Source organism: Neovison vison, chromosome 2, assembly GCF_020171115.1.
Source record: "Neovison vison isolate M4711 chromosome 2, ASM_NN_V1, whole genome shotgun sequence".
Taxonomy (NCBI): domain Eukaryota; kingdom Metazoa; phylum Chordata; class Mammalia; order Carnivora; family Mustelidae; genus Neogale; species Neogale vison.
In genome coordinates, this window is record NC_058092.1 from 107,056,776 (window position 1) to 107,080,429 (window position 23,654).

The 23,654-nt window shown below is 43.9% G+C and overlaps 1 protein-coding gene across 2 annotated transcripts in view; it reads left to right on the plus strand.

Annotated features, from left to right (window-relative positions):
- The window catches only part of OTUD7B (OTU deubiquitinase 7B), a 57,033-nt gene extending 34,758 nt beyond the window's left edge, over positions 1–22,275 (plus strand). The window contains exons 3-12 of one of the 2 annotated variants that reach the window (XM_044239151.1): positions 580–768; positions 3,292–3,519; positions 5,304–5,405; positions 6,180–6,307; positions 11,362–11,474; positions 13,395–13,522; positions 13,833–13,982; positions 14,578–14,692; positions 16,024–16,108; positions 17,381–22,275. In XM_044239151.1, coding sequence (XP_044095086.1) covers positions 580–768; positions 3,292–3,519; positions 5,304–5,405; positions 6,180–6,307; positions 11,362–11,474; positions 13,395–13,522; positions 13,833–13,982; positions 14,578–14,692; positions 16,024–16,108; positions 17,381–18,586 — 2,444 coding nt within the window. In that variant the 3' untranslated portion in view covers positions 18,587–22,275. The remainder of the gene's footprint in view (positions 1–579; positions 769–3,291; positions 3,520–5,303; positions 5,406–6,179; positions 6,308–11,361; positions 11,475–13,394; positions 13,523–13,832; positions 13,983–14,577; positions 14,693–16,023; positions 16,109–17,380) is intronic. The other variant, XM_044239150.1, reaches the window with a different exon arrangement.
- The last annotated feature ends 1,379 nt before the right edge of the window (positions 22,276–23,654 follow it).

Consider the following 23,654-nt stretch of genomic DNA (forward strand, 5'->3'; position numbering starts at 1 on the left):
GAAAAATCCAGTATGACATTTAGGGTCTTCTCTTCAGTAGAGTAGTGATTCTTAAATTTGGGGGCAGTTAACAGTTCCTTTTGGTAATCTGATGACAGCTGTCAGCTCTTTTTCTTTAGAAAAATGCATGTACTTATACCTTTGTATATAGTTCTGTATGGTATAGGACATTATAGTGCATGCATGTCTAGGCTAAGCACTCTCTGGATCTCAGAATCAAGAGACCTGGGCTTTAGTCACACATCTCTGTGGTGCAAGCTAGCTGTGCATTTGGGCAAGTCACTACTTCTTTAGGCTTCCTCTGTTTTATCTGTGGCCTCTGTGGGCCCTTTCAGATCAGAGACACAGATTTTCAATGCTCACAGAACTGACTTAGGAAGGACAACAAGTAAATAAAGAAATTGTGGTATTGCAGACTGAAGTATTAATGAAGAAAATTAGGAACAGGAGAATGGAGGAAATGTGCATGAATTTTGCTTGTTAGTTTTGAGAGGGTGGCTTGAGTGATTGTTTTATGTCTTTCCCCAGTTTCCCTGTACTCTGAGTACCCATTTCATTTTTTGCTTTGTCTCCTGCCAGGAAAGAATTGGGACATGAGTGCTGCCCTCAGTGATTTTGAACAGCTACGTCAAGTCCATGCTGGGAACCTGCCCCCACCCTTTAGTGAAGGGAGTGGTGGTTCCAGGACCCCTGAGAAAGGGTTTTCGGATAGAGAGTCTGCCCGCCCTCCCCGACCCACCCTGCAGCGGCAGGATGACATCGTTCAAGGTACTGGGGTAACTGAGGGCTGTTTCTGTAGGCGGGAGTAGAAAGGAAGTGAGGGGACTGCTAAATGGAGCCATCTTTTTTTTTTTTTTTTTTAAGATTTTATTTATTTGACAGAGAGAGATCACAAGTAGGCAGAGAGGCAGGCAGAGAGAGAGAGAGGAGGAAACAGTCTCCCTGCTGAGCAGAGAGCCCGATGCGGGACTCGATCCCAGGACTCTGGGATCATGACCCGAGCCAAAGGCAGCGGCTTAACCCACTGAGCCACCCAGGCGCCCCAAAATGGAGCCATCTTTTGGAGACGCTCCTATTCTTCTCCCCGCTCCCCTGACAGACAAACTGTTCAGAGGTGGCCTCAGTCTGTTTCGGTGCAGGAGCCCTGCACTGTCCCACTGTTTCTTGAGTATTCCCCTCTGTGAAGGCCTTTTTCACGTACGGAGAGGGAAATGGATAAAGGAGAACAATCTAGTTGTCGAGATAAAGTACATAAATGTAGAATTCAGAGGATCACGCCATCTACCTCTGAGGTTAATATTTGTTAGTATATATCAAAATTTTGAAATGCATGTATACTTTGACTTAGCAATTTGATTTCTAGGAATTTATCATATATGTGTATGTGCACGTGGAGATATATATATATATATATATATATATCTCCTTTAAATAAATAGACCTCAGTGGGCACATACACATATGCAGCATAAAGCTTGAAAGTTAAAAGCTTGAAAACAATATTTAATGTCCATTAGTGGAGGAGTAGTTAAATAAAATCGTTTATGTTGCGGAGTGCTCACAGCCACTGGAAAGAATTAGGTAGAACCTGATGTGCTGTTTTTAAAGTCTCTAAAATCTATTGAGAAGGGTAAGATGCAGTGCAGTTTATATAGTATGTTCTTATTTATGTTTTTAAAACATAAATCATTTTAAAAATGATTTTAAAAGCTATATGGGTTTTTTAAAAAAAAAGATTTATTTATTTATTTTAGAGAGCAAGAGAGAGAGAGAGAGGGCACGCACAGGGGGAGGGGCAGAGGGAGAGGGAGAGAGAGTCCCAAGTAGACTTCACTCCAAGTGCAGAGCCCAATGCAGGGCTCTATCTCATGACCTGGAGATCACAACCTGAGCTGAAACCAAGAGTCCATCGCTTAACTGACTGAGCCATCTGGGCACCCAAAGCTATGTGTGTTTTTATGTGTATAAAAAATTCTAGAAGGATCCAAAAGGTTGCCTCTGGGGAAGGAATCAGAAATTTTGAATAAAGGGGAGATTCTTTGTAATACTTTATATCTTTTGATAGTGTTTTGCTTTTTTACCATGGGCTTATGATACTTTTTTAAATACCTAAAAAAATTGTTTAAAAAATAACATCACTATAAAATAACTTTAGACAACTCTTGACTTACTTTGCATGCCATCTCTGGCAAGTACTGGATTAAGAACTACTTCCCAACACAATTTTTAGCTTTCGATAATCTTTATATATAAATTTAAGTCATGCAAATGGATTGTAATGTGACACTGGGCAGATTATGATCACAGACTAACTAAATTGGTTGGGCATCTGCTTTTGGCTCAGGTCAGGATCCTGGGGTCTGGGGATCAAGTCCTGCATCCAGGACCGAGTCCTGGATCCAGGCTCCAGGCCCCTTGCTCAGTGGAGAGCCTGCTTCTCTGTCTGCCTGCCACTCCCCCTGCTTGTGCTCTCTCTCTAACAAATAAAATCTTTAAAAAAAAAATAATTTGGGGCACTGTGTACATTACTGTCTTTCTCTAGTATATTGAGAATGACTGTACCTATACATTTCTGACAAATATGAATCCAGAGAAGTTATAGTAAATAATGTAAATAAATGCTATTAATGGTAGATAAGAAAGTTTCCAGATGTGTAAGATTTACCATTAATTTTTTTTATGATTATTTATTCATGAGAGAGAAAGAGGCCGAGGCAGAGGGAGAAGCAGGTTTCCTGCTGAGCAGAGAGCCCGATGCAGGGCTCAATCCCAGGACCCTGGGATCATGACCTGAGTGAAAGGCAGATGCTTAAGTGACTAAGCCACCCAGGCACCCTTATCATTAATTTTCTGTAATGGAAAGTCTTTCCTATATTCTCCAAAACTGTGAAAATTATCAGAGTGATTATTTGATGCAGTCTAGCAAAATGAAACCCCATTTCCCTTATTGCCTCTTTTTCCTATCAGTGACCAAGTTGCCAAATGAATGAGTCCCTATTATGTTGGGAAATGGAAGTGAAAGAAGACAGAGTCATGGGGAGAAGTTCAGGCAAATTTTTTAAAAAGGGTGGAAAGAGGAATGTATATTTGGTGCTAATATAAGTGCCTGCAAAAATACTATACTCTCCATATTTCCCTACTTACATTTGGATTTAGAAAGAGGGTTGGGAAATTTGGTAGCTAGTTGGACTCACAGTTTTTCCCTGCCTTGTCAAGGGGTAATCATCACCACATGAGTGGAATGTTCTCTGGGCTGTGTATGTTCTAAGGTAACTCCGTTTCTCATTGCAGAAAAACGCCTGTCTAGGGGCATCTCCCACGCCAGCTCCAGCATTGTTTCCCTGGCCCGGTCCCATGTCTCCTCCAATGGTGGGGGTGGGGGGAGCAGTGAGCACCCCCTGGAAATGCCCATCTGTGCCTTCCAGCTTCCAGATCTCACTGTGTACAATGAAGACTTCCGCAGCTTCATAGAGAGAGACCTTATTGAACAGTCCATGCTGGTTGCCTTGGAACAGGCAGGTCAGTGAGTGCTCTTTTTCATGGGCTTTTCCCTCTGCTCTGCACTGGTAGGCAGCCACATGGAGGGGCTGGCCTTGACCAGTAGCTTCTAGTTTAAGTCTGGGAGCTGACTGCAAAGTCATGAGTTGGTCAGATCAACATGTACTGAGCTAGGTGCTTCTTTTTGGGACACAAATTGGACACTTCTTTTAAAAAATTATTTTTATTAACATGTAATGTATTATTTGCCCCAGGGGTACAGGTCTGTGAATTGTGAGGCTTTCACATTTCACAGCACTCACCGTATCACATAAAATTAGACACTTTACCCCAGAAATTTCCCATATGATGGAAGGGAAACCAGATATACACATGAAAGGCCCAGGAATTAGTACCCAAAAATCCATACATGGAGAAAAAAATAGAAATAAATTATAATTGGCTCTGGAACACCCTTGTGACCAGAAAGAACCAATACTACAGATGATGCACAATGGTGATTAATTTAAAAGTCCCATTTGTTTACATGAGCTTTCCCCAAAGATTTATCTGCCTTTACAGTTAAATTTGTCTTAAATTACTGTTAAAATTAGTTAATATGGTGGGGCGAGGCTGCTTGAATTCTGGGAAAAGCTAATCAGGTGTTAAACTTCTTAGAAGAAAGGCTGGGGGCTGGTAGGTGGGGGCATGGGAAAGAAGCTTGCATTTTTCTTTTGCACCCTTCTGTAGTAACTGTGTGCCTCTCTATACTTTTTTAAAAAGTTAGCAAGTTACCTAGCTAGTGAGATTATAGGTCAGTTTTTCTTTCTGTTGACTTTTCAGTAATTCAAGGAGACTTTGAAGTGTGATTCACAAAATATTTTCCTCATGTGAATAATGGGAAGAGGGATGACTAGACAGAATCGAGGCTCATTTTCTTTTTTTTTTTTTTTTTTTTTTAAGATTTTATTTTATTTATTTGAGAGAGAGACAGTGAGAGAGAGAATGAGCGAGGAGAAGGTCAGAGAGCGAAGCAGACTCCCCATGGAGCTGGGAGCCTGATGTGGGACTCGATCCCGGGACTCCAGGATCACGCCCTGAGCCGGAGGCAGTCGTTTAACCAACTGCGCCACCCAGGCGTCCCGAGGCTCATTTTCTAAGGTGTTTCATGTGCTATCTTGTTGCACATGTCTTTAAAGTCCTACTACATACAAGCCGACATGCTGTCATATGTGCAGATGATACCTACGTGACCCTGTGAATACATGCTTTGGGTTGTTTTTCTTTTACTGATGATGGATTTGTGCTGAGCTTCATTGTTATGATGTTTACTGGTCTCCTGAGCAGAGTGAAGGAGTCAGAGTCAGACCAGGTGACCAACACAGATTTCAACCTATGACCTGGGCCCCATCATCTAACCCAGACTTGCTCAGTCTCAGCACTGTTGACATTTAGGACCAGATAATTCTTTATTGTGTGAGCTGCCTGGTACATTATATTTTGTTTAGCAATCTCTCTGGCCTCTACCCATTAGATGCCAGTAGCATCCCCCGACCAGTTGTAACAACCAAACATATTTCTAGATATTGCCAAATGTCCCCTTGGATATTGGTTAGATCAGGGGTCCCCATGTAAGAACTGCTGATCTCACCAATCATGTTCTTCAGGTTCTGATTGACTAGGTGTAAGTGAAGAAGATAGAAGGAGTAGCAGCATTCTGGGTTGGCTTCCTAGGGGAGGCAAGTTTGGAGTCTGTTAGAGAGCTCGGGAAGTGGGAAGGGCTTTATGGATAATCTGCTCCTCTCCTTTTCCTCCTGTTTCTGTAGGGCGTTTGAACTGGTGGGTGAGTGTCGAGCCTACCTGCCAGAGGCTGCTTCCTTTGGCAACTACTGGGGATGGAAACTGCCTCCTGCATGCAGCCTCTCTGGGTGAGTCTTGAAAATGGTGTTCCACACCCTCAGAAAGAAAGCAACAGAATTTAGATCTCATGTGCAGGATTTAATCCACTAACCTTGATCATAGGCAGAAGTGATCGTATAGCATGTGTGTGTGTGTGTGTGTGTGTGTGTGTGCGTGTGCATGGGCGTGGGCATGCAGGAGGGGTTGGAAGAGAGCCCTGCCCTGGCTTTTCAGTCTCTTGTTCAGGGAACATATGTAGAACATAGGATTTAGCAGGGGTCCCACTTGGAGAGCTACCCTGCAGAAGTATTGAGCAGCAAGTATGTAAGCAGGATAAAGCTCTATGTGTATATTATTCTCCTTAATATTTATTCTTTTGGTATTTAAAAAAGATGTTTTCATCAGTTTTTGTGAGATTTGTTTAATTATAAAACTTATTTATAATTTAATATGTTTTTTGCCTTAGATTTTAAAAAAGTCCTCATTTTCCAACCCTCCCTCTAGCTTTGATGCTGATTGTCATGTGCCAGACCCATCTTTTCTGCTGTTACTCTGGATTTTAGTTTATTAGACTTGCATATTAGTAAGGGGCTTTCTGTCAGGAGTTTGTAGGATGTGGTGTATCCCCCACTTGTAAGTTCCCGAAGTTTCTGAACCTCCAGAGTAGGAACATCTTTTCACCTCTCCCCTAAGTCACAGGGGTTTCTTTGAACCTGGCCTTAAGCCTGATATCCTTGCTACTAGGGTATGTGCATCATAATTAATAAAGGTAAGGTATCCTGCTGTATGTTTCCTTGCCACAGGCATGTGGGGTTTCCACGATAGGGACCTGATGCTGCGGAAAGCTTTGTATGCACTGATGGAGAAGGGAGCTGAGAAGGAGGCATTAAAACGGCGCTGGAGGTGGCAGCAGACACAGCAGAACAAAGAGGTGAGGGAGTTTGGGTGGGAGCACCTTGTCCTCCAGAGTTGGCTATAGGAAATGTTCAGTGCGTACCAACAGGCAGTGTCTCCTGGTGCTTAATTGGTGGCACTCCCCTTGTAATCCTGGAAGTTGTAGGAAATGCAGAAGACACCACAGGGCCCATGCCTTTCTGATAGAGTCCTGAGAACTAGCATGGAGAAGCTGAGACCCATAGAGGAGGCAGCTAACAATGTGCTTCTCACCTGAAAGATGCTCAGCAAGTCTCCAGTAGTAATCTTTTACAAAATAAGATCTGACAGGTCCACAGGATTTTTGTATTGTTTGGGGGTGTTTTGCTTATGATAATGCTAGACCAGTTTTTAGGGACTTAACGTTTTCTATTCTATTTTTTTCTTTAAAGATTTTATTTACTTACTTGACAGAGACAGATCACAAGTAGGCAGAGAGGCAGGCAGAGAGAGAAGGGGGAGGCAGGCTCTGATGCCAGCCTTGATCCCAGGACCCGGAGACCATGACCTGAGCTGAAGGCAGAGGCTTAACCCACTGAGCCACCCAGGCGCCCTATGTTTTCAATTCTTATAGAAATGCTAAATGCTTAAAAATTCCGTTGGCTGTATATACTACTTGCTTTTCACATACCCTGTTTGTTTAAAAATTTTAAAAATGTGCCTGTTACACTGAGTTTGAATGGTACTTCTCAGAAATTTAGCAGATGTTGAGACTGCTTTTGTATAAGAAAGTAACAATAGACTGTTTGTTTCCATCCCCGTAACAAGGGTTGAGCTAACTATGGCCTGTAGGACAAATCCCACCAACAGTTTTATTTAAAAAAAAAAAAGTTTTATTGGAACACAGCCCTGCCCATTCATTTATGTATGTTTGTTTATGTTTAATGCTTGCCTTGTGGAGACTAGAAGAGCAGCAGAGTCAAGTAGTTGCATGTGGCCCAAAAAGCCTAAAAGATTTACTAGCTACGGTTATGACAGAGCAATAAAAGAGTTTGCTGACCCCTCACTTTAATAATGACACTGTCCACTTACATAAAGATAACAGGTCTTCCTCTTTTCTCCTGGTTCTCGCTCTGTCTTCTGTGTTTATCTTGTGCTCTTTGTGAGTATCTGGTGGTTTTTTGCCATGTATATAGCTGGGTGCTCTAGCATAAATATGGGACTGTCTCTTCAGATACTGCCCTCTTTCTTTCCATCGTCTTTCTTGTCACCTTTTATTGCTCTGTCATAACTGGCCATTATATAGAACTAAGAGGTTTTTTCTTTTAAGTTATTAGAATTTTATATCCTGAAGATTAAAATACGAAGGTGGAACATGTCCTGTTTCTGTCTTAAAAACAAAGAACCCAATTGTTAAAATTGGGATGGTATTAAGCTCAGAATGGTGTGTTTGATCAGTTAGTCTGCTCCAGAGGGTTCCTGAGGGGAAATAAATGCACAGGGGCAAGGCCAAGTAGATGGCATTCTTTATTATTGCCAGGTCCCATGGCTTCCCGGTGAGCTGGCCTGGACCTTGTGGAGAGCTTCTTTTGCTTAAACTAGAGCCAGCTGAAAATTTGCCTTCTTCACTATTTAACTCACACCATCCCTAACCTTACATTTGACCACTCCACAGTCAAGAAAAGACCAAACGAGAGCATTCAGCTATTAAGTCAAAGTGACAGCAACAGTCAGAGAATGGGCATGCCCAATTCCAGCTCTTAAGCTATTGTAGTAATTTTAAAGGTGGGGTTAGATTATTATGGATTTAGCTAGGAGACCTAGAAATACCCAAGTTCTGTTCTTGGTCAGCCACCTGTTCCCCCTCAAAGTCCCCAGTGGAAATACATGCATAGAGAATAGCGGCTGTCAAAGGAACAATATTTTACTCCTTTTGCTCAGCACATTAAAAGTTCCATACTGGAAATGTAGCCTAGAGAATTGATTTAGTTGAGACTGTTTATGGCATTATACTGCACCTTGGGCATGAGAATAGAGGGAGGCATGAGGGACTGGGGGGGTCTTCTTTTAATAAGGACCAAACACCAAACAAACTAAATTGGTTTTGATTTCCCAGGCCTTGTTTTTTGTTGAAATTAGTGGTCAAGCCCAATGAGGATGGAGGCACCTGGCTGGCTCAGTAGATAGAACATGTGGCTCTTGACCTGGGAGGGTCATGAATTTAAGCCTCATGTTGGGTGTAGAGATTATTTAAATAAATAAACAATAACAACAACAACAAAAAACCCAGTAGGGAAGGTTTCATGTTGGCAGCGTACGCCACCTAGTGGCTTTGTGTATGAAAACAGGAAGCTGAAATAGGTGAGAGGAAGAGTGACCAGAGTGCCTAGTCAGTATGTACTGACCAATCAATATATACAGTATATACTGTATATTTATGTACAGTAAATACTGTATATAAATATACAGTATATACTGTACATAAATATACAGTATATTTCAGTGTATTTCTTTTTTTTTTTCAGTGTATTTCAATATTTAATTGAAAAGCTTCGATACAGCATTTTACAAAGAGAACATAGCTTTGTCTTTTTTTTATTATTAAAGTAAAATGTGGACGCCTGGGTGGCTTAGTCCCTTAAACATCTGCCTTTAGGTTGTGATCCCTTGGTCCTGGGATCAAGCCTGGCCTTGGGCTCCTTGCTTAGGGAGCTCGCCCTCTCCTTCTGCCCTCTGCTCATGTGCTAGCTCTCAAATAAATTAATAAAATCTTAAAAAAAAAAAAAAACAAAACATAAACTAAAATGTGCTTACAACAGCTCTTTAATTCTTCTTAAATTTTGCTGCTCATGCCCCTCACGTTTTCAGTGTGATTCTTTCTACTGTCAGAGTGTGTTTAAGCCTTATAAGCTCATTTAAATACCAATGTAAGCTGAATACAATGAATAACATAGACTTGTCTGTCATATTACCATATACATCCTAAAGGCAAATGATATTGTTATGAGACTGATGTGCTACCTATTGCGTTAACGAGGCACCTGCAAATGATATTTTTAAATTGTTTGTACCACTTTTCCCATTCCTTTGATAAAAATTATAGTTTTGCTCAGCATCTATTTATTAATTACTGATCACATCGTAGACACTAGCATATTGCCTGAAACATGGTCCCAGCCCTTAAGAGTAGTAGGAGGAGATGGACATGTAAATACATAATTGTACCAAAGTAATAGGTTACTTTGGTACTGTGATAAAGGCTGTATAGCAGTTGAGGAGGGAGGGCACAAAGGAAAGAGTGGGTCTACCAGGAAGATTTAGGAAGGGCTTTATAGAAAAGATACTTGAGGGATTCCTGGGTGGCTCAGTGGGTTAAAGCCTCTGCCTTTGGCACAGGTCATGATCTCAGGGTCCTGGGATGGAGTCCCACATCAGGCTCTCTGCTCTTCGGGGAGCCTGCTTCCTCCTCTCTCTCTCTGCCTACTTGTGATCTCTGTTTGTCAAATAAATAAATAAAATCTTAAAAAAAAAAAAAGAAAGAAAGAAATACTTGAGTTCTGCCCTGACAGTTGTGAAATTGGTCACCAGGTGGATAGGGGGTGGGTTGCTCCAAGCAGAAAGAACAAGCTAGACAGAGGCTCAAGTATAAAGCAGTGCAGTGCATTCAGGGAACTACAGTTAAGTAAATGATGTATTAGAGAGGTGGGTAGGGCCAGGAAGTGGACTTCGTATGCTTTGCTTAAGGATTTTGAACTATATTTAATAGGTCGTGATGGTTCTTTTTTAAAAATTATATTTATTTGAGAGAGAGAGGGAGCATGAGGTGGGGCAGGGGGCAGAGGGAAAAGCAAACTCCCTGAGCAGAGAGCCTGATGTGGGACATGATCCCAGGACCTTGAGATCATGACCTGAGCTAAAGGCAGACGCTTAACCAACTGAGCCACCCGGCACCCCAGGTCATGATGATTCTTAAAATGATTTATAACAGGAAGCAAACATCAGATTTTAATTTTAGAAAAATCTTTTTGGTAATATTGTAGAAAATGGATCAGTGGAATGCATGACTGGAAGTAGTAAAACCAGTTAAGGACCATTGCAGTAGTTCATGCTTAATAATTGTTGACTAAGAGATCAGGTGTGGGGTGGGTAAAAGAGAGGAGTCTTCAGTTAGTCCCTTGTTTCTGGCTTGGATGGTGGGTGATATTCAGTGCTCTTCACTAAGGCAAGAATACAGGAAGAAGAGTGGGTTTTGCAAGAGTTCAGTTTTTGGTTTTTTCAAAGATTTTATTTATTTATTTGACAGACAGAGATCACAAGTAGGCAGAAAGGCAGGCAGAGAGAGAGGGGGAAGCAGGCTCCCCACCAAGCAGAGAGCCTGATGCTGGACTCAATCCCAGGACCCTGAGATCATGACTCAAGCCGAAGGTAGAGGCTTTAACCCACTGAACCACCCAGGCGTCCAAGAGTTCAGTTTCAACTGTATAGACTTTGAGGCAGTCAAGGGCAGTTGGCAATCTTCAGTAGGCAGCTAGATGTGAATATAGAAATTAAGAGGAGGCCTGGGATGGAGAGGGAGATTTTAGCATTCTGAGTATAGATGGCAGTAGAAGAGATTATGGCAGTAGAAGAGATCACCCAGAAGGAGCTAAGGCTGCTAATATTGTTGACACAAACCCAATATTGTTAGGGTTGGACAGAGTTGAGAGAGAAGTTATAGAAGCTGAGGGAGAAAAAAGTTTAATGAGGAGTTGAAATGCTACATGAAGACTAAGAAAGATGAAAACCAAAGAGTCTGCTGAGTTTGGCAATTAGAAGGTCATTGTCCTTTGCCAGAGTCAGTTAGATGAAGTGGTATAAGTGGGGTAAGGCGTATAGGCTGGAGGACAGAAACAAGCTGGACCGAAGTGGGCTGGAAAAGAATGGAAGAAAAAGAACTGTGAGAGAAATTGTGGACCTTGACTAGGAAAGGGAGAAGAGACTTGACTTTGTAGTACATATTATAAGCCAAGTGCTAAGAGGATAGGGAGTGGGGCAGTGTGAGTGAGTTAGAATTGCTGCTGCCTCATGAACCTGGTCTTTAACTGCTTGTTCTCCCCTGCTTGTCTTTCACAGTCAGGGCTGGTGTACACAGAGGACGAATGGCAGAAGGAATGGAATGAGCTGATCAAGCTTGCCTCAAGTGAACCCCGCATGCATCTAGGTACCAATGGAGCCAACTGTGGTGGGTAAGTGTGGCTCAGCAGGGGAGTAGGAAGGAAGTAGTCTTTTTTTTTTTTTTTTTTTTTTAAGATTTAATTTATCTATTTGACAGACAGGATCACAAGTAGGCAGAGAGGCAGGCAGAGAGAGAGAGGAGAAAGCAGGCTCCCCACTGAGCAGAGAGCCTGATGTAGGGCTCGATCCCAGGACCCTGGGATCATGACCTGGGCCGAAGGCAGAGGCTTTAACCCACTGAACCACCCAGGTGCCCCAGGAAGTAGTCTTTACTGAGTCCTCAGCATCCAAAGAACTTCGTGCCAAGAGGTTATCAGAAGGAAAGAGAGGGGCTGTGGCAAGGATACAGAAGGGTGTAAGAATGGCATGCTATGTTCTGGGAACTACAAGTAGTTGGGCATTGCAGTATACAGGGTACATGGTCTAGAGCGCTAGACAAGACTGGATAACTAGAGTCATGTGTGCCATGTTGAGGGTTCTGTTGTACCCTGTCCTGTCCAGACTTGGAGAAACTGCAGGACATGACTCAGTTTTCTCAATAAATATATTGCAAGGAAAATAATAAAGGAGAGAGAACCCAAGTTTAAACACTCTTAGACAGATCAGCCAGTGGAAACATATGGTCGTTTATAAGATAGTTGGGGAAACATGAACAATGTCTATGTGTTTAATTATTATTAAATTTTTTAAAAAGTCTGATATTAATGATTATGTAGTTGTTTTTAATAGGAGTCCTCTCTTTTTTTAGAGATAGAAACTGAAAAATTTATGGATGAAATGATATGATGTTTAGGATTTGATTCAAAATAATCTGATGGGTTGGAGTGGGGGTTTATAGTGAAATAGATCAAGGTCTAGATGAAACGACACTGACCATGTGTTTTATAATTGTTGAGGCTGGGTGATGGTTACATGAGAGTTTAGGTATAATATTCTTTATAGTTTTGAATGTTTAAATTTTTGAAATTTTCTGTAACACAAAGTTAAAAATTATAACCTATCCAGACCTCAGTGTGCATAAGAATAATCTGGGAGGCTTGCTAAAGTTGTGGATTTGGGGGCCCCCACCCTAAGGAACTTCAGTTGAGTTGGACTGAGCTATGGCCTAGAAATCTGCGTTTGTACCAAATACTCCATATTGAATCATGTTGCTGCAGGCGGCAGGAAGCCACTGAATTGTGTATACGTGGGTGATAGGAGCAAATTCGTGTATTTGAACACACTGCTAGCAGAGTGGCTGATGAAGAAGAGGACAGTGAGACTGGGTGTGGTTGTAGTAATCCAGGAGACAGGCCACGGGTGTGATCAAGAGTGGTGGGTTGCAGACAGGTGGGAGGAGAGAGACGCAAGAGACAGGTAAGAAGAGGTGGAATTGGTCAAGCTAGGTGATTAATTAAGATGAGAGATAAAGAAGAGTAACTATTTCAGACTTGTGATTAGGCTACTAGGTAGATATGGTGAGGTGTGAGATGCTCTTTTTCACGTAAGGGAACGTAGGAAGAGGAATTTTTGTTTCCTTTTTTTTTCCCCCCCCTTTTTTGGTAGGACTTGATGCATGTGTGGGCGGTTGTGGTGGAAGTGATAAAGTGGTCAAGTGAGGCTACACAGTTGTGTCCTGAGCTATAGGATAAAGCAGATTGGGGAAGGCTATTGAGCAAGATTGGTTTTAACCAAGGGATTACTTCCAGATTCCTAACACTACTTTAGCCCAGGCCTTCAAATCTTTCTTGGATTTCCTCATCTCTGAAATAGGAATAGAAATAGCCATGGTAGCATAAAATAATCAGCTATGTCCATGGCAGCCTTAAGATTAGAAAACCAGGAAAGGACATTCCTCTTTGTGGGACTGGTCTTCAGGGGTGTCTTGTTTTATTTTCCTCCCTCTCCCCTCCGCTGTACCCCTTCCACTGTCTCCCCTCCTGCAACTCCAGGGTGGAGAGTTCAGAGGAGCCTGTATATGAGAGCCTAGAAGAATTCCACGTCTTTGTCCTTGCCCATGTGCTTAGGAGGCCCATAGTCGTCGTGGCTGACACCATGCTGAGGGACTCTGGAGGGGAAGGTGAGTCAGTCCTCCCTGCCCTGAGCACCTTCTGTTTGCAGAGCCTTGGGCTAAGCACTGGGAGGAGGGAAGGAAGGGGCTATATGGACCCTTGGGGAGAGACAAGATATACATGTTGCAAAATTCTCTATAGAGATTGAATGCAAAGCAGTTGGGGTTAATTGATGAGGATTCTTAAGAAACTTAAGAAAGAATGATTAACCAGGGGTTAGAGTGAGTGAAAGGGGAGCTCACTGGGTAGAGTGGAGCATGGGGATTGCCCTCTAGGCAAGAAGACATCCTGAATAACAGTCTTTGTGGTTTGCTGCAGCATTCGCTCCTATTCCCTTTGGGGGAATCTATCTGCCCTTGGAGGTCCCAGCGAGCCAGTGTCACCGCTCCCCTCTGGTGCTCGCCTATGATCAGGCCCACTTCTCTGCACTTGTGTCCATGGAACAGAAGGAGAACGCCAAGGACCAAGGTGCTGAATGCGGTGTTGTCTTTGAGTGTGCTTTATTTTCACTTGGAAAACCTGAAATGGGAGAGAGTATAGGAGGGAAGAACTAAGTGACATGCAAGCCCAGGCAGTGCACACTGATACGTTTTTTTTAAGCCAGAGATACTCCAGGGTATTTAAATTAAACATAAAAACGTTTTGACAAAGAACTTTGGGGAAAAAACAGTAGCCTGCCTGTATTTGCTGCTTCCTGTTCTGGAGCGAAGAGTGTGTGTATTAAGGTCATAGAACCTTTCTAGTGATGCTTTGCTGTGTTTGTCTTCGTAATGACTTTGAATTTTTTGAATCCACATTAACTGGCAAGAACATCATGAGTGTTCGTTGACTGACTGGTGGGGAGTCATGGAGATTAGTGGCCTAAATTGTGTGTTGGCTAGTAAGGGAAAACCAGTCTGTCTGTTTTTGATGCCAGTGTAATTCACATGTGAAAACTGAGGAGTGAGCTCGGTTTGAGACCTGTGATACGATCCAGCCTCCTTTTTAGTGAAATCAGTTTGTGTTCAGTTTCCTTCCTCTCTTCTTAAGGAGACTCCTTGATGACATGTTTCTTTCTCCTCAGCTGTGATCCCACTTACAGATTCAGAGCATAAGCTGCTGCCCTTGCACTTTGCTGTGGACCCTGGAAGGGGCTGGGAGTGGGGCAAAGATGACAATGACAACGTCCGATTGGCCAGGTGAGGCAGGCGTAGCCTTCCCACCTACGAAGTGTCTTTTCCACATTCAGCATCTGTTTCCCCCGAGACTCTTCTCAGCTTAGAGGCAAGACAGTCACATCCTAGCTCTGGAGTTCTGGGAAGATGGAAACATGGGGGACAGGTTGGGCACTAGGATTCTTGGAACATGCTTTTTCTCCCCATGAAAGAGAGGGAAATCCTGGGACTGCAACTTGTTCTTTCTTTATAATATGAGGAATGGTCGTCTACTGATACATCCCAGAATCTCCAAAACAGTCCTCAGAAAATCAAGATAATCAAGTCACGCTTTTTAATCCCAGCCCAAGTGAGAGGGTTTTTATTTTATTTAAAATTTTTTTAAAGATTTTATTTTTTAAGTACTCTCTACATTCAACATGGGGCTCAAACTCACAACCCCGGGATCAAGAGTAGTGCACTTTGTCAGCTAAGCCAACCAGGCAGTCCATGAGAGGGGTTTTTAAGTAATTGACCAAAATAATTAGTCTGCTTTGGATTTTTGCCTTTCTGAATTTAAATAGCAAGAAACATTTGTTCTTTCTGACAGCCCCCCTCCCTGCGGCCTCCCAAAACAGGTTTAGTCTTCGGCCTTTGCCTTCCACGGCTTCCTACAGAGGGTATGGGTATAAAAGCTCCTCTCTTACCTCCTGTCCAGTGTTTCCTTCTTTGGGCTCCTGACATTGGGATCTAATGGAGAGGGTTTGATTTAAAAACTCAGAATTCATGGCTTTCAAAATAAGTTCTCACCTAAATATCAAAAGTTCTGTCTTAATAATATTTATACCAACAACAATAGTGGCTACTGTTCAGTCAATATTTCCTGTTTTCCAGACATTATGCTGGGTCCCTTCCAATACTGTTTTAATCTTCACAACAACACTACAGGGTAGATATTATCTATGTCCATTACCAACCCCAGCTGAGTTTCAGGGAGGATGAAGTGACTTGCCTCAAGATCATAAAGCTTAGTACTAATTGGTGGAGCTATAATTCAGACCCAACCTTATCTGAGTCCCAAGCCATGTAGCTCTCTTCCATCCTCCCAACTGGATCACACACTTTGTTTTTTAAAGGTCATGGGATTTTTTTTTTTTTTAAGATTTTATTTCTTTGATGGAGAGAGAGAGATACAGAGAGGGAACACTAGCAGGGAGAGTGGCAGAAGGAGAAGCAGGCTTCCTGCTGAGCAGGGAGCCTGATGTGGGCTCGATCCTAGGACCCTGAGATGACCTGAACCAAAGGCAGACACTTAACAACTGAGCCACCTAGGCGCCCCTAATGGGATGTTTTTAATTCTTCCTTTTTCTTCACAGTGTAATCCTGTCCCTAGAGGTCAAATTGCATCTGCTACATGGCTACATGAATGTGAAGTGGATCCCAGTTTCCTCTGATGCACAGGTGAGGACTTCTCCCACCCCACCCTTGTCTGGCCTCTATTTCAGTGACTGGTTAGCAAGATGATTTGGCGATGGTCTTCTAAATCGCTTTTGAGTGATAGCTAATCATTCAAGGTTAGGAATAACTGGAAAATACCAGATGAGTTCCAAAAGACACTTTTTCCTGCCTTTTTACCTGTTAGTGCCCTCTATTTTCCATAGCTCCTTTCCAGCTCTGCTTTTTGATACTAAAACACATTCTTCAAGAAAAGCTTTCTAGACTTTTTGGTGAACTTTGGATCGTCATTACTTTGTTCCAAGCCTTACATATGTAGACCTCTGTGCGGGTACCAGAGAGAATTGCTTAAGTCTCCTTAAGAGACTGATCCAGTAGGTTCTGAGAAGGTCATCATTCTTCATAGAACAGGAACACAGGAACAGGGCAAACAGCCAGACCCAAGTGCTGAATATCTAAAAGTTGAGGGGTTGCAGAATGGTTAGGCTTGGTTGTGGTTAGTTATGTCTTCCTGGAGATTAATTTGGGGCAGATTCTGGCATAGAGAAATTTTTTTTCTTAAGATTTTATTTATTTATTTGAGAGAGAGACAGAGAGAGTACAAGCAGTGGGAGAGGTAGAGAGAGAAGCAGGGAGCCTGACAGGGAGCTCGATCCCAGGACCTGTCCCAGGACCTGGAGATCATGACCTGAGCCAATGGTAGACACCCAACCATCTGAGCCACCTAGGCATCCCAGGCATAGAGAAATCTGTAATGGGGTACCTGGGTAGCTCAGATGGTTAAGCCTCTGCCTTTGGCTCAGGTCATGATCTCAGGGTCTTGGGATCAAGTCCCACTTGATCCTCTGCCTGCTTCTCCCTCTGCCTGCCGCTTCCCCCTACTTGTATACTCTCTCTCTGCCAAATAAATAAAAACTTAAAAAAAGAGACAAATTTATAATAAAGAATATTCTAGTATCTGTGGAATGTTCTTCCTCTCCATGTGTTTTATAGTTTCCTGTTGCTCTAGAAGAATGTCAGGCTTCATTTTTTTTAATCTCCTTATTACAGAAGGGAGTCAGATTGCATTTTAGATAGTAGGTACATCTTTCCCTGGTCCATGGGAGAGCTGACTGGAGCTGGGGAAGGACAGTGCCCTCCTGGGTGACCCTGCCCCACCATGACAGCCGCCCTTCACTGGAACTAGGCAGGCACTCCAGAGAGGGAGTGCACAGGGTTGATGTTATTGGTCCTTTTCCAAGGGACTAGAACCATTAATCCTGTTCTTACATCCTCCAGGCTCCCCTGGCACAACCTGAGTCCCCCACAGCCTCAGCTGGAGATGAACCCCGGTCCACTCCTGAGTCTGGGGACTCAGACAAGGAGTCAGTTGGCAGCAGTTCTACGAGCAATGAGAGCAGCAAGCGGAAAGAGAAGTCAAAGCGAGGTCGGGAGAAAGACAAGAAGAGAGCCGATTCTGTGGCCAACAAACTGGGCAGCTTCGGCAAAACCTTGGGCAGCAAGCTCAAGAAGAACATGGGAGGCCTGATGCACAGCAAGGGCTCTAAGCTGGGAGGGGTGGGGACGGGGTCAGGGGTTAGCAGCGGCACCGAGACACTGGAGAAGAAGAAGAAGAACTCGCTGAAGAGCTGGAAGGGTGGCAAGGAGGAGGCAGTGGGGGATGGGGCCGTGTCTGAGAAGCCCACGTCTGAGTCTGTGGGTAATGGAGGGAGCAAGTATAGCCAGGAGGTGATGCAGAGCTTGAGCATTATGAGGATTGCGATGCAAGGGGAGGGGAAGTTTATTTTTGTTGGCACCCTGAAGATGGGTCACCGTCATCAGTACCAGGAGGAGATGATCCAGCGCTACCTTTCTGATGCTGAGGAGAGATTCCTGGCAGAGCAGAAGCAGAAGGAAGTGGAGAGGAAGATCCTGAATGGGGGGTCAGGGAGTGGGCCTCCTCCAGCCAAGAAGCCAGAGCCAGATGGCGGAGAGGAGTTGCTGCCTGCACCCCCAGCAGAATCCAAGCCAGTGGCGTTCTCTGCTGGCTATCCTGGGGGCTTTACGATCCCTCGCCCTGCTGGGGCTGGAGTCCACTGCCAGGAACCCCGGAGGCAGCTGGCAGGAGGTCCTTGTGGGGGGGGCCTACCACCCTATGCCACCTTCCCCAGACAGTGCCCTCCAGGGCGACCCTACCCCCATCAGGACTGCATCCCGTCTCTGGAGCCAGGCAGCCACTCCAAGGACGGGCACAGGGGTGCACTGCTACCACCCTCCTTCCGCGTGGCTGATTCCTATAGCAACGGCTACAGAGAGCCCCCTGAGCCAGATGGATGGGCTGGAGGTCCTCGGGGGCTTCCTCCAACCCAGACCAAATGCAAACAACCGAACTGCAGCTTCTATGGACACCCGGAGACAAACAACTTCTGCTCCTGCTGTTACAGGGAAGAACTGCGGAGGAGGGAGCGTGAACCGGGTGGGGAGCTGCTGGTGCACAGGTTCTGAGGGGGGGCCCTGGAGGGCAAGGGGGGCTAAACAAAGAGAGTTAAGCTCAAAGAATTAGCTCATCAAGACCCAGCCCCCATGCGGATGGGGCAAATGCAGTGATGGTGGGAGCCTGGCTGGAAACTTTTGAAGTGTGTGCGCGCTGGAGAGCTGCCAGGCTGGGCAGAGCAGGTCAGGGCTGGACGGTGCCTGGAGGGCCGTGCTCGTCCTTCGTCAGTCCTGCTGGGACTGAGGAGGTACAAGGGGAAAAGGCAATGCTTCTGTCTCATAACTGCTTGGGTACACCCCAAGACCAAGGGAAACGAGGGGAAGATTTAGTGTGTGGGGGTGGGGAGGCAGGCAGACGTCCAGGGCAGGAACAGGCAAAGGAGGTTCTCAGTCAATAAAAGAGAAAACAGACCAAAGTTCTTGTAGGTTGGAAAAAAGCACATGACTGTGGAGTTGGGAGTGTGGAGGGAAACTGGGGAATTGGATTTGCTATTGAATTGAATTAAGGTAAAAATTAGGGTTGGATCAGTTCTTCCTCCTGAAGGATCTGGAAAGACAAGGCAGTAATGTGTGCTCACGGGTGCGTATTAGGAGGGGGGTTAGTTTACATCCATTTATTGAGATGGGAAAGGGAAGAATTTAAAAGGGGAATCCTTTTCCTCTCAAGTTTTATTTCCTTCTAAACAGCCATCTGTCATCTGTTCTAGTTTGAGAGGAGATTGCTGATTGCCCTGTATCTTTTGCTCATCCTTTTTGAGGGCTGAGCTCAGCTAAGTTAAGATTGTGATTTTTTTTTAATGACTTTAATTTTATTAAAAAAAAAAGTTCCCTAAGGGAAGGGAAGAGTGATGAGGAGAACAGCTGTGTGGGCTGAATCTTCTCCAGGTGAGTGGGTGCACAGGGGATCATTTGTAACTACTTAGCAATAACCACACACTGGGGTGTGAGTGCACTCTGGGAGGGCCAGGAGCAGGACAGACCTTTGGCCAGACTGTTTCAAACAAAACCAAAAACCTAAATAGAGTACTACCATCCTCTGCTGCTGTGTTTCTGTAGGAAGCAACTTATTTTAACTTTTTTGGTTTTTTTTTTCTTTTAAAGGAGAAGAAACAGAACCCCAGTGAGCAAAAACATTTTAAAAAATGATTTTTTTTCCTTCCTATTTAAGTGATTCTTTCTCCTTCCTATCTACTTTTGGAGAATGTACTTAACATCCCGGCTTCTTTTGTTAAGCCATAGCTGACCTTAATCTGTGGTTAGTTTATTAAAATAAGACAAAAAATACTTTGTAAGAAGACATATTTTTGATAATAGGATTGATGTTGAAACACAGGGGCAGTTTATAAAAAGGTAGAGAAATATATTTTAGTGAACTGTAACCACAGATCACAGATTACTCCCAATGAGCTGATCTGTCTTTGGGTTTCCCCCTTTCCCTGACTCAGCCCTTTTCCCCAGAGGGTGGGAATGGGCTTATGGACACAGAATTGGGGAGCGCCTTTGCATTTTGCACAAAGCACAAGTCTGGACAGCCTTCACTCTGTCCAGCACCACTTCTAAGAGCTTTAAACTGGAGGACCTATCCTGGGCCAATTTTCCTTTTTCTTTCTTTCCTTTTTCCCCCCCTAGGGGGGGAAAAATCAACTATGCAATTGTATACACTCCTGGGTAACTATGAAGAAGGGGAATAAGTGTACTTAAGTGTTCAGAGTGTTAATTGGGGCTGTTTTCCTGTATGTGGATTTCTCTTTTGAGGTATGTACTCCTAACCCATCTCATGGAATGTCATCCCCACATTTGCTCTAAACTGGATGTGGGCTGGTTGTGTGTGTGTGTGTGTGTGTGTGTGTGTGTGTGTGTTGGGGACATTTGTAATTGCCATATGTTGCTTCTGCCCAATCAGGAAAGTTGTCATCCCATTTCCCCCTTGGTAACAAATCCTGTCAAGACTATCCTCTTCATTGGAACTGCTCAGAGTTTAGAACGGTTCCTCTCTCCTCAGCAGACTCGAAAGTCACTCATTTTTCAAATCTGATAGTCTGTTGACTTAATGATTTCCTATGGCTATTAATTCTTGGGCTTTTATTTGAAAATAGAATGGTTTTCAGGAAGCACTGAGGTTAAAGGAAATCAGTTCCAAAGGAGGGGGATGTACATATTTCTGGACAGGGCTGGGACTAGTCCAAGATGAGCACTTCTCTCAGGTACAGAACTTTAAGGGGTACTGAAATCTCAGTGATTAAGATAAATACTGTTTTAATGCAGTATTTAAAATACAATGCAAAAAAAAACCTGCATGATGAATAAAATATCAAAATCTTAAGACTCAAATGGGATTGAGACTAGGGTAGGGGAAATAAGCTGAACTGAGCAAGTATGGGGTTGAATCCTGTCCTTACAATTTTGATAGCTAGTTCACTGTGGATGTTTTACATTGGTTTTGATGTTCAAAAAATAACTGTGTTAAAATGGTATATTGGTTATTGAGTTTTGGGGCACCACTTAAATTTTGTGCCCGAAGTGAGTGCCTTCTCACCTCACTCTGGGGCTAGAACAACACTGGTGAGACCATCCATCACCTCTGAGCCTCCATCCCCATCCCCTACGTGCACCCAAACAACAGGTGGCCCCAGCTCGCACCTGGCACAGCTCACCGAGCTTTCCCATCGGCGCCTGTCTGCTGCACAGGATTCTGGCCTGGACCAAGAGGAATGGGAACAAACCAGGGGTTTTCCCAGAGAGTAAAACCAGGAAAGTTCTAATTCTCCTTTGGACTGCTGTGTTTGGATTTGATTTGTTACTAGATTCTAGTTAATAGTTTTGTTTTTAAAAACTGAGGACAAATGAACAAAAACAGAAACCATGTGTCATGTTTGTTTTTGTTTCGATTTCTAAACTAACCAATCCCAGTTTATTTGACCTCTTTTCAAATAAAAGAAATTCTGGGGGGTTGTCTAGGGGTGAATATGATAGAATAGGGCTTTATTTAGGCCCTATGGCTTTTTATTCAGAATGAAATTATTTTTGTTTAATTTGGGAAGGTAACTATATATTGAAGCATTAGAAAAAAAAAAAATTCTCCGTTCTAAGGATGAGGGGCCCTGAGTCAATGGATGTTTTTCTGTAGGGATGAGTAAAGACTGTTTTGCTTTATTCTTTGAGGGGTTGTGTGGGATGGAGGGTGAAGAAATAATGCCTGGGAAATGAAAACAGACTCTGGTTGGTTTGTGGTATTTTGGGAAGATGAGGGGGTGGGAGAGGCAAGCCCGTGCAATTACTGTGCTGGGGAGAGGGAAGGAGAGGGGGACATGATGTGCACCCAGAATGAGCAAGAATTCCTTGGTTAAGGAGGGGTATTTGGGTGAAGGGGAAGGCAGATCCTGTAATCCTGGCTGAGGGATGGGATCTCTTGGTCTTAAATAAGTGCACTTAGTTCCTTTAATCCAGGGCATTGGGCTACCTACTGAGGTTTTTATTGGAGAGGGGAAATATTTGGGGTTCTTATTTTTCCCCTTTTAAGACAGTGCTGTCCTTCCACCCTACATTCTCCACCCCCGCCCTGATGGAGCAGATATTCTATAGGATAGGTCTCCAGATTCCTACCTTAATCTGTGCTCGTTTTATTGGGAGTTACAAGGTCTAATAAAAAGTTTTTCCCCCATACTGGATTCTATCTACAAAATAAAAAGATTATATCAAAACTTTTTTTTTTTTTTTTTTTTTAAAGATTCAGTCTCTCTGTGGAGTGGGGATGGTGTGAAACTTGGTGCTGTATAGGGCCTAGAGGGAAGCACTCTTTTTGGCTCAGTTTCTTCTCAAGAGAGACTAAAGCTCCCAGACCAATAAAACAAAAGTTAGCAATGCCTTCGTATTTGGGAAGTGATACAGAAGTAGAAGAAATGGAGCTGGTTCCAAATGGTCTCCTTTCTAAACAGCCACACATCCAGGATTCCAGCCACATTTGTCTTTCCCATGAAGGCACTTTGGAGATCAACGGTCTCTGAGTTACTCAGACACCAGTGACTGTAGACTCTGGGTCGTCGTCTTTCTCCAGTCAGTGCCCCAGGCACAGATGGGATGACGGCATTGGAAGCCCTTCCCGGCCTGGAATCACCTGCACCCCAGATTTTTCTAATTTCTATTTCCCTCTAGGCCCTTCAACTGCAGATTCAGTGAGTCACACAGGCACTCCTGTCTCTTTCACTTTGTCAATACCCAGCCTGCAAATCTCAGGGTGTTTTGGCCCTGTACTTAAGTAGCTTAACAAAATATTATGAGTCTTCATGGAGACTTTCTCCATGCCACCGCCCTTCACTGGCTACGTGGGTAAGGGGCGGTAGGAAAGAGGAACGGAAGCTGGCTGACGGTAACCACAGCGCGGTAGGGGTGGGGAGGACGATGGCCTCTTTCTGTGCTTATAACTGGATCTATGACTCATCTAGTGAGTCACTCAGCTCCGCCCCCCCCCAGCTGCCCCTCCCAGCAGCCTTCACTCTTGGCACAGACCTGCAACCAGACCAGGATCCTGAAAATGGAAAAATCTGATTTAGCCCCATGCTTCTGCATCCTTTCATCCACTTAAAACCTGCTGGTGTGGGGGATACGGAGAGGTGGTCCTCCCATTAGCCAGCCCTCAGCTGCTTCCCCTTTTCATTCCCCTGCTCATCCAAGTCACCAACTTTTTTCTGGCTTCCACCTCCCCCATTCCCCTGATCCCCCCCCCCACTCTAGATTCCTCTGCTGCTTCTGCTATACCTCAAAATATGAAGAATAGAATGAGGCTCTTGAATGAAGGGTGGTGGGGAGAAGGAAAATGGGGAATGGGATTTTAAAATTGTGGAACACAGCTCTTCCTATGGCAAGAGACCTTGGGAAGTATTTCTTCCCTTAGATTGAGGACCATGGGAAGTAGGTGGGGTTGGGGGTGCTTGGGAGCTTTTAGGACTTCTAGAATAAGGCTTCTGGGCCACCTTCCTAGCAGGTATATGACTCTTTGTTCCAAATTAACTTCCTGTGGCCCAATATCTTCACTATTTCCACAGTAGCAGCCAAGACAGGGAACTTTTACAGCTGAGGCCGG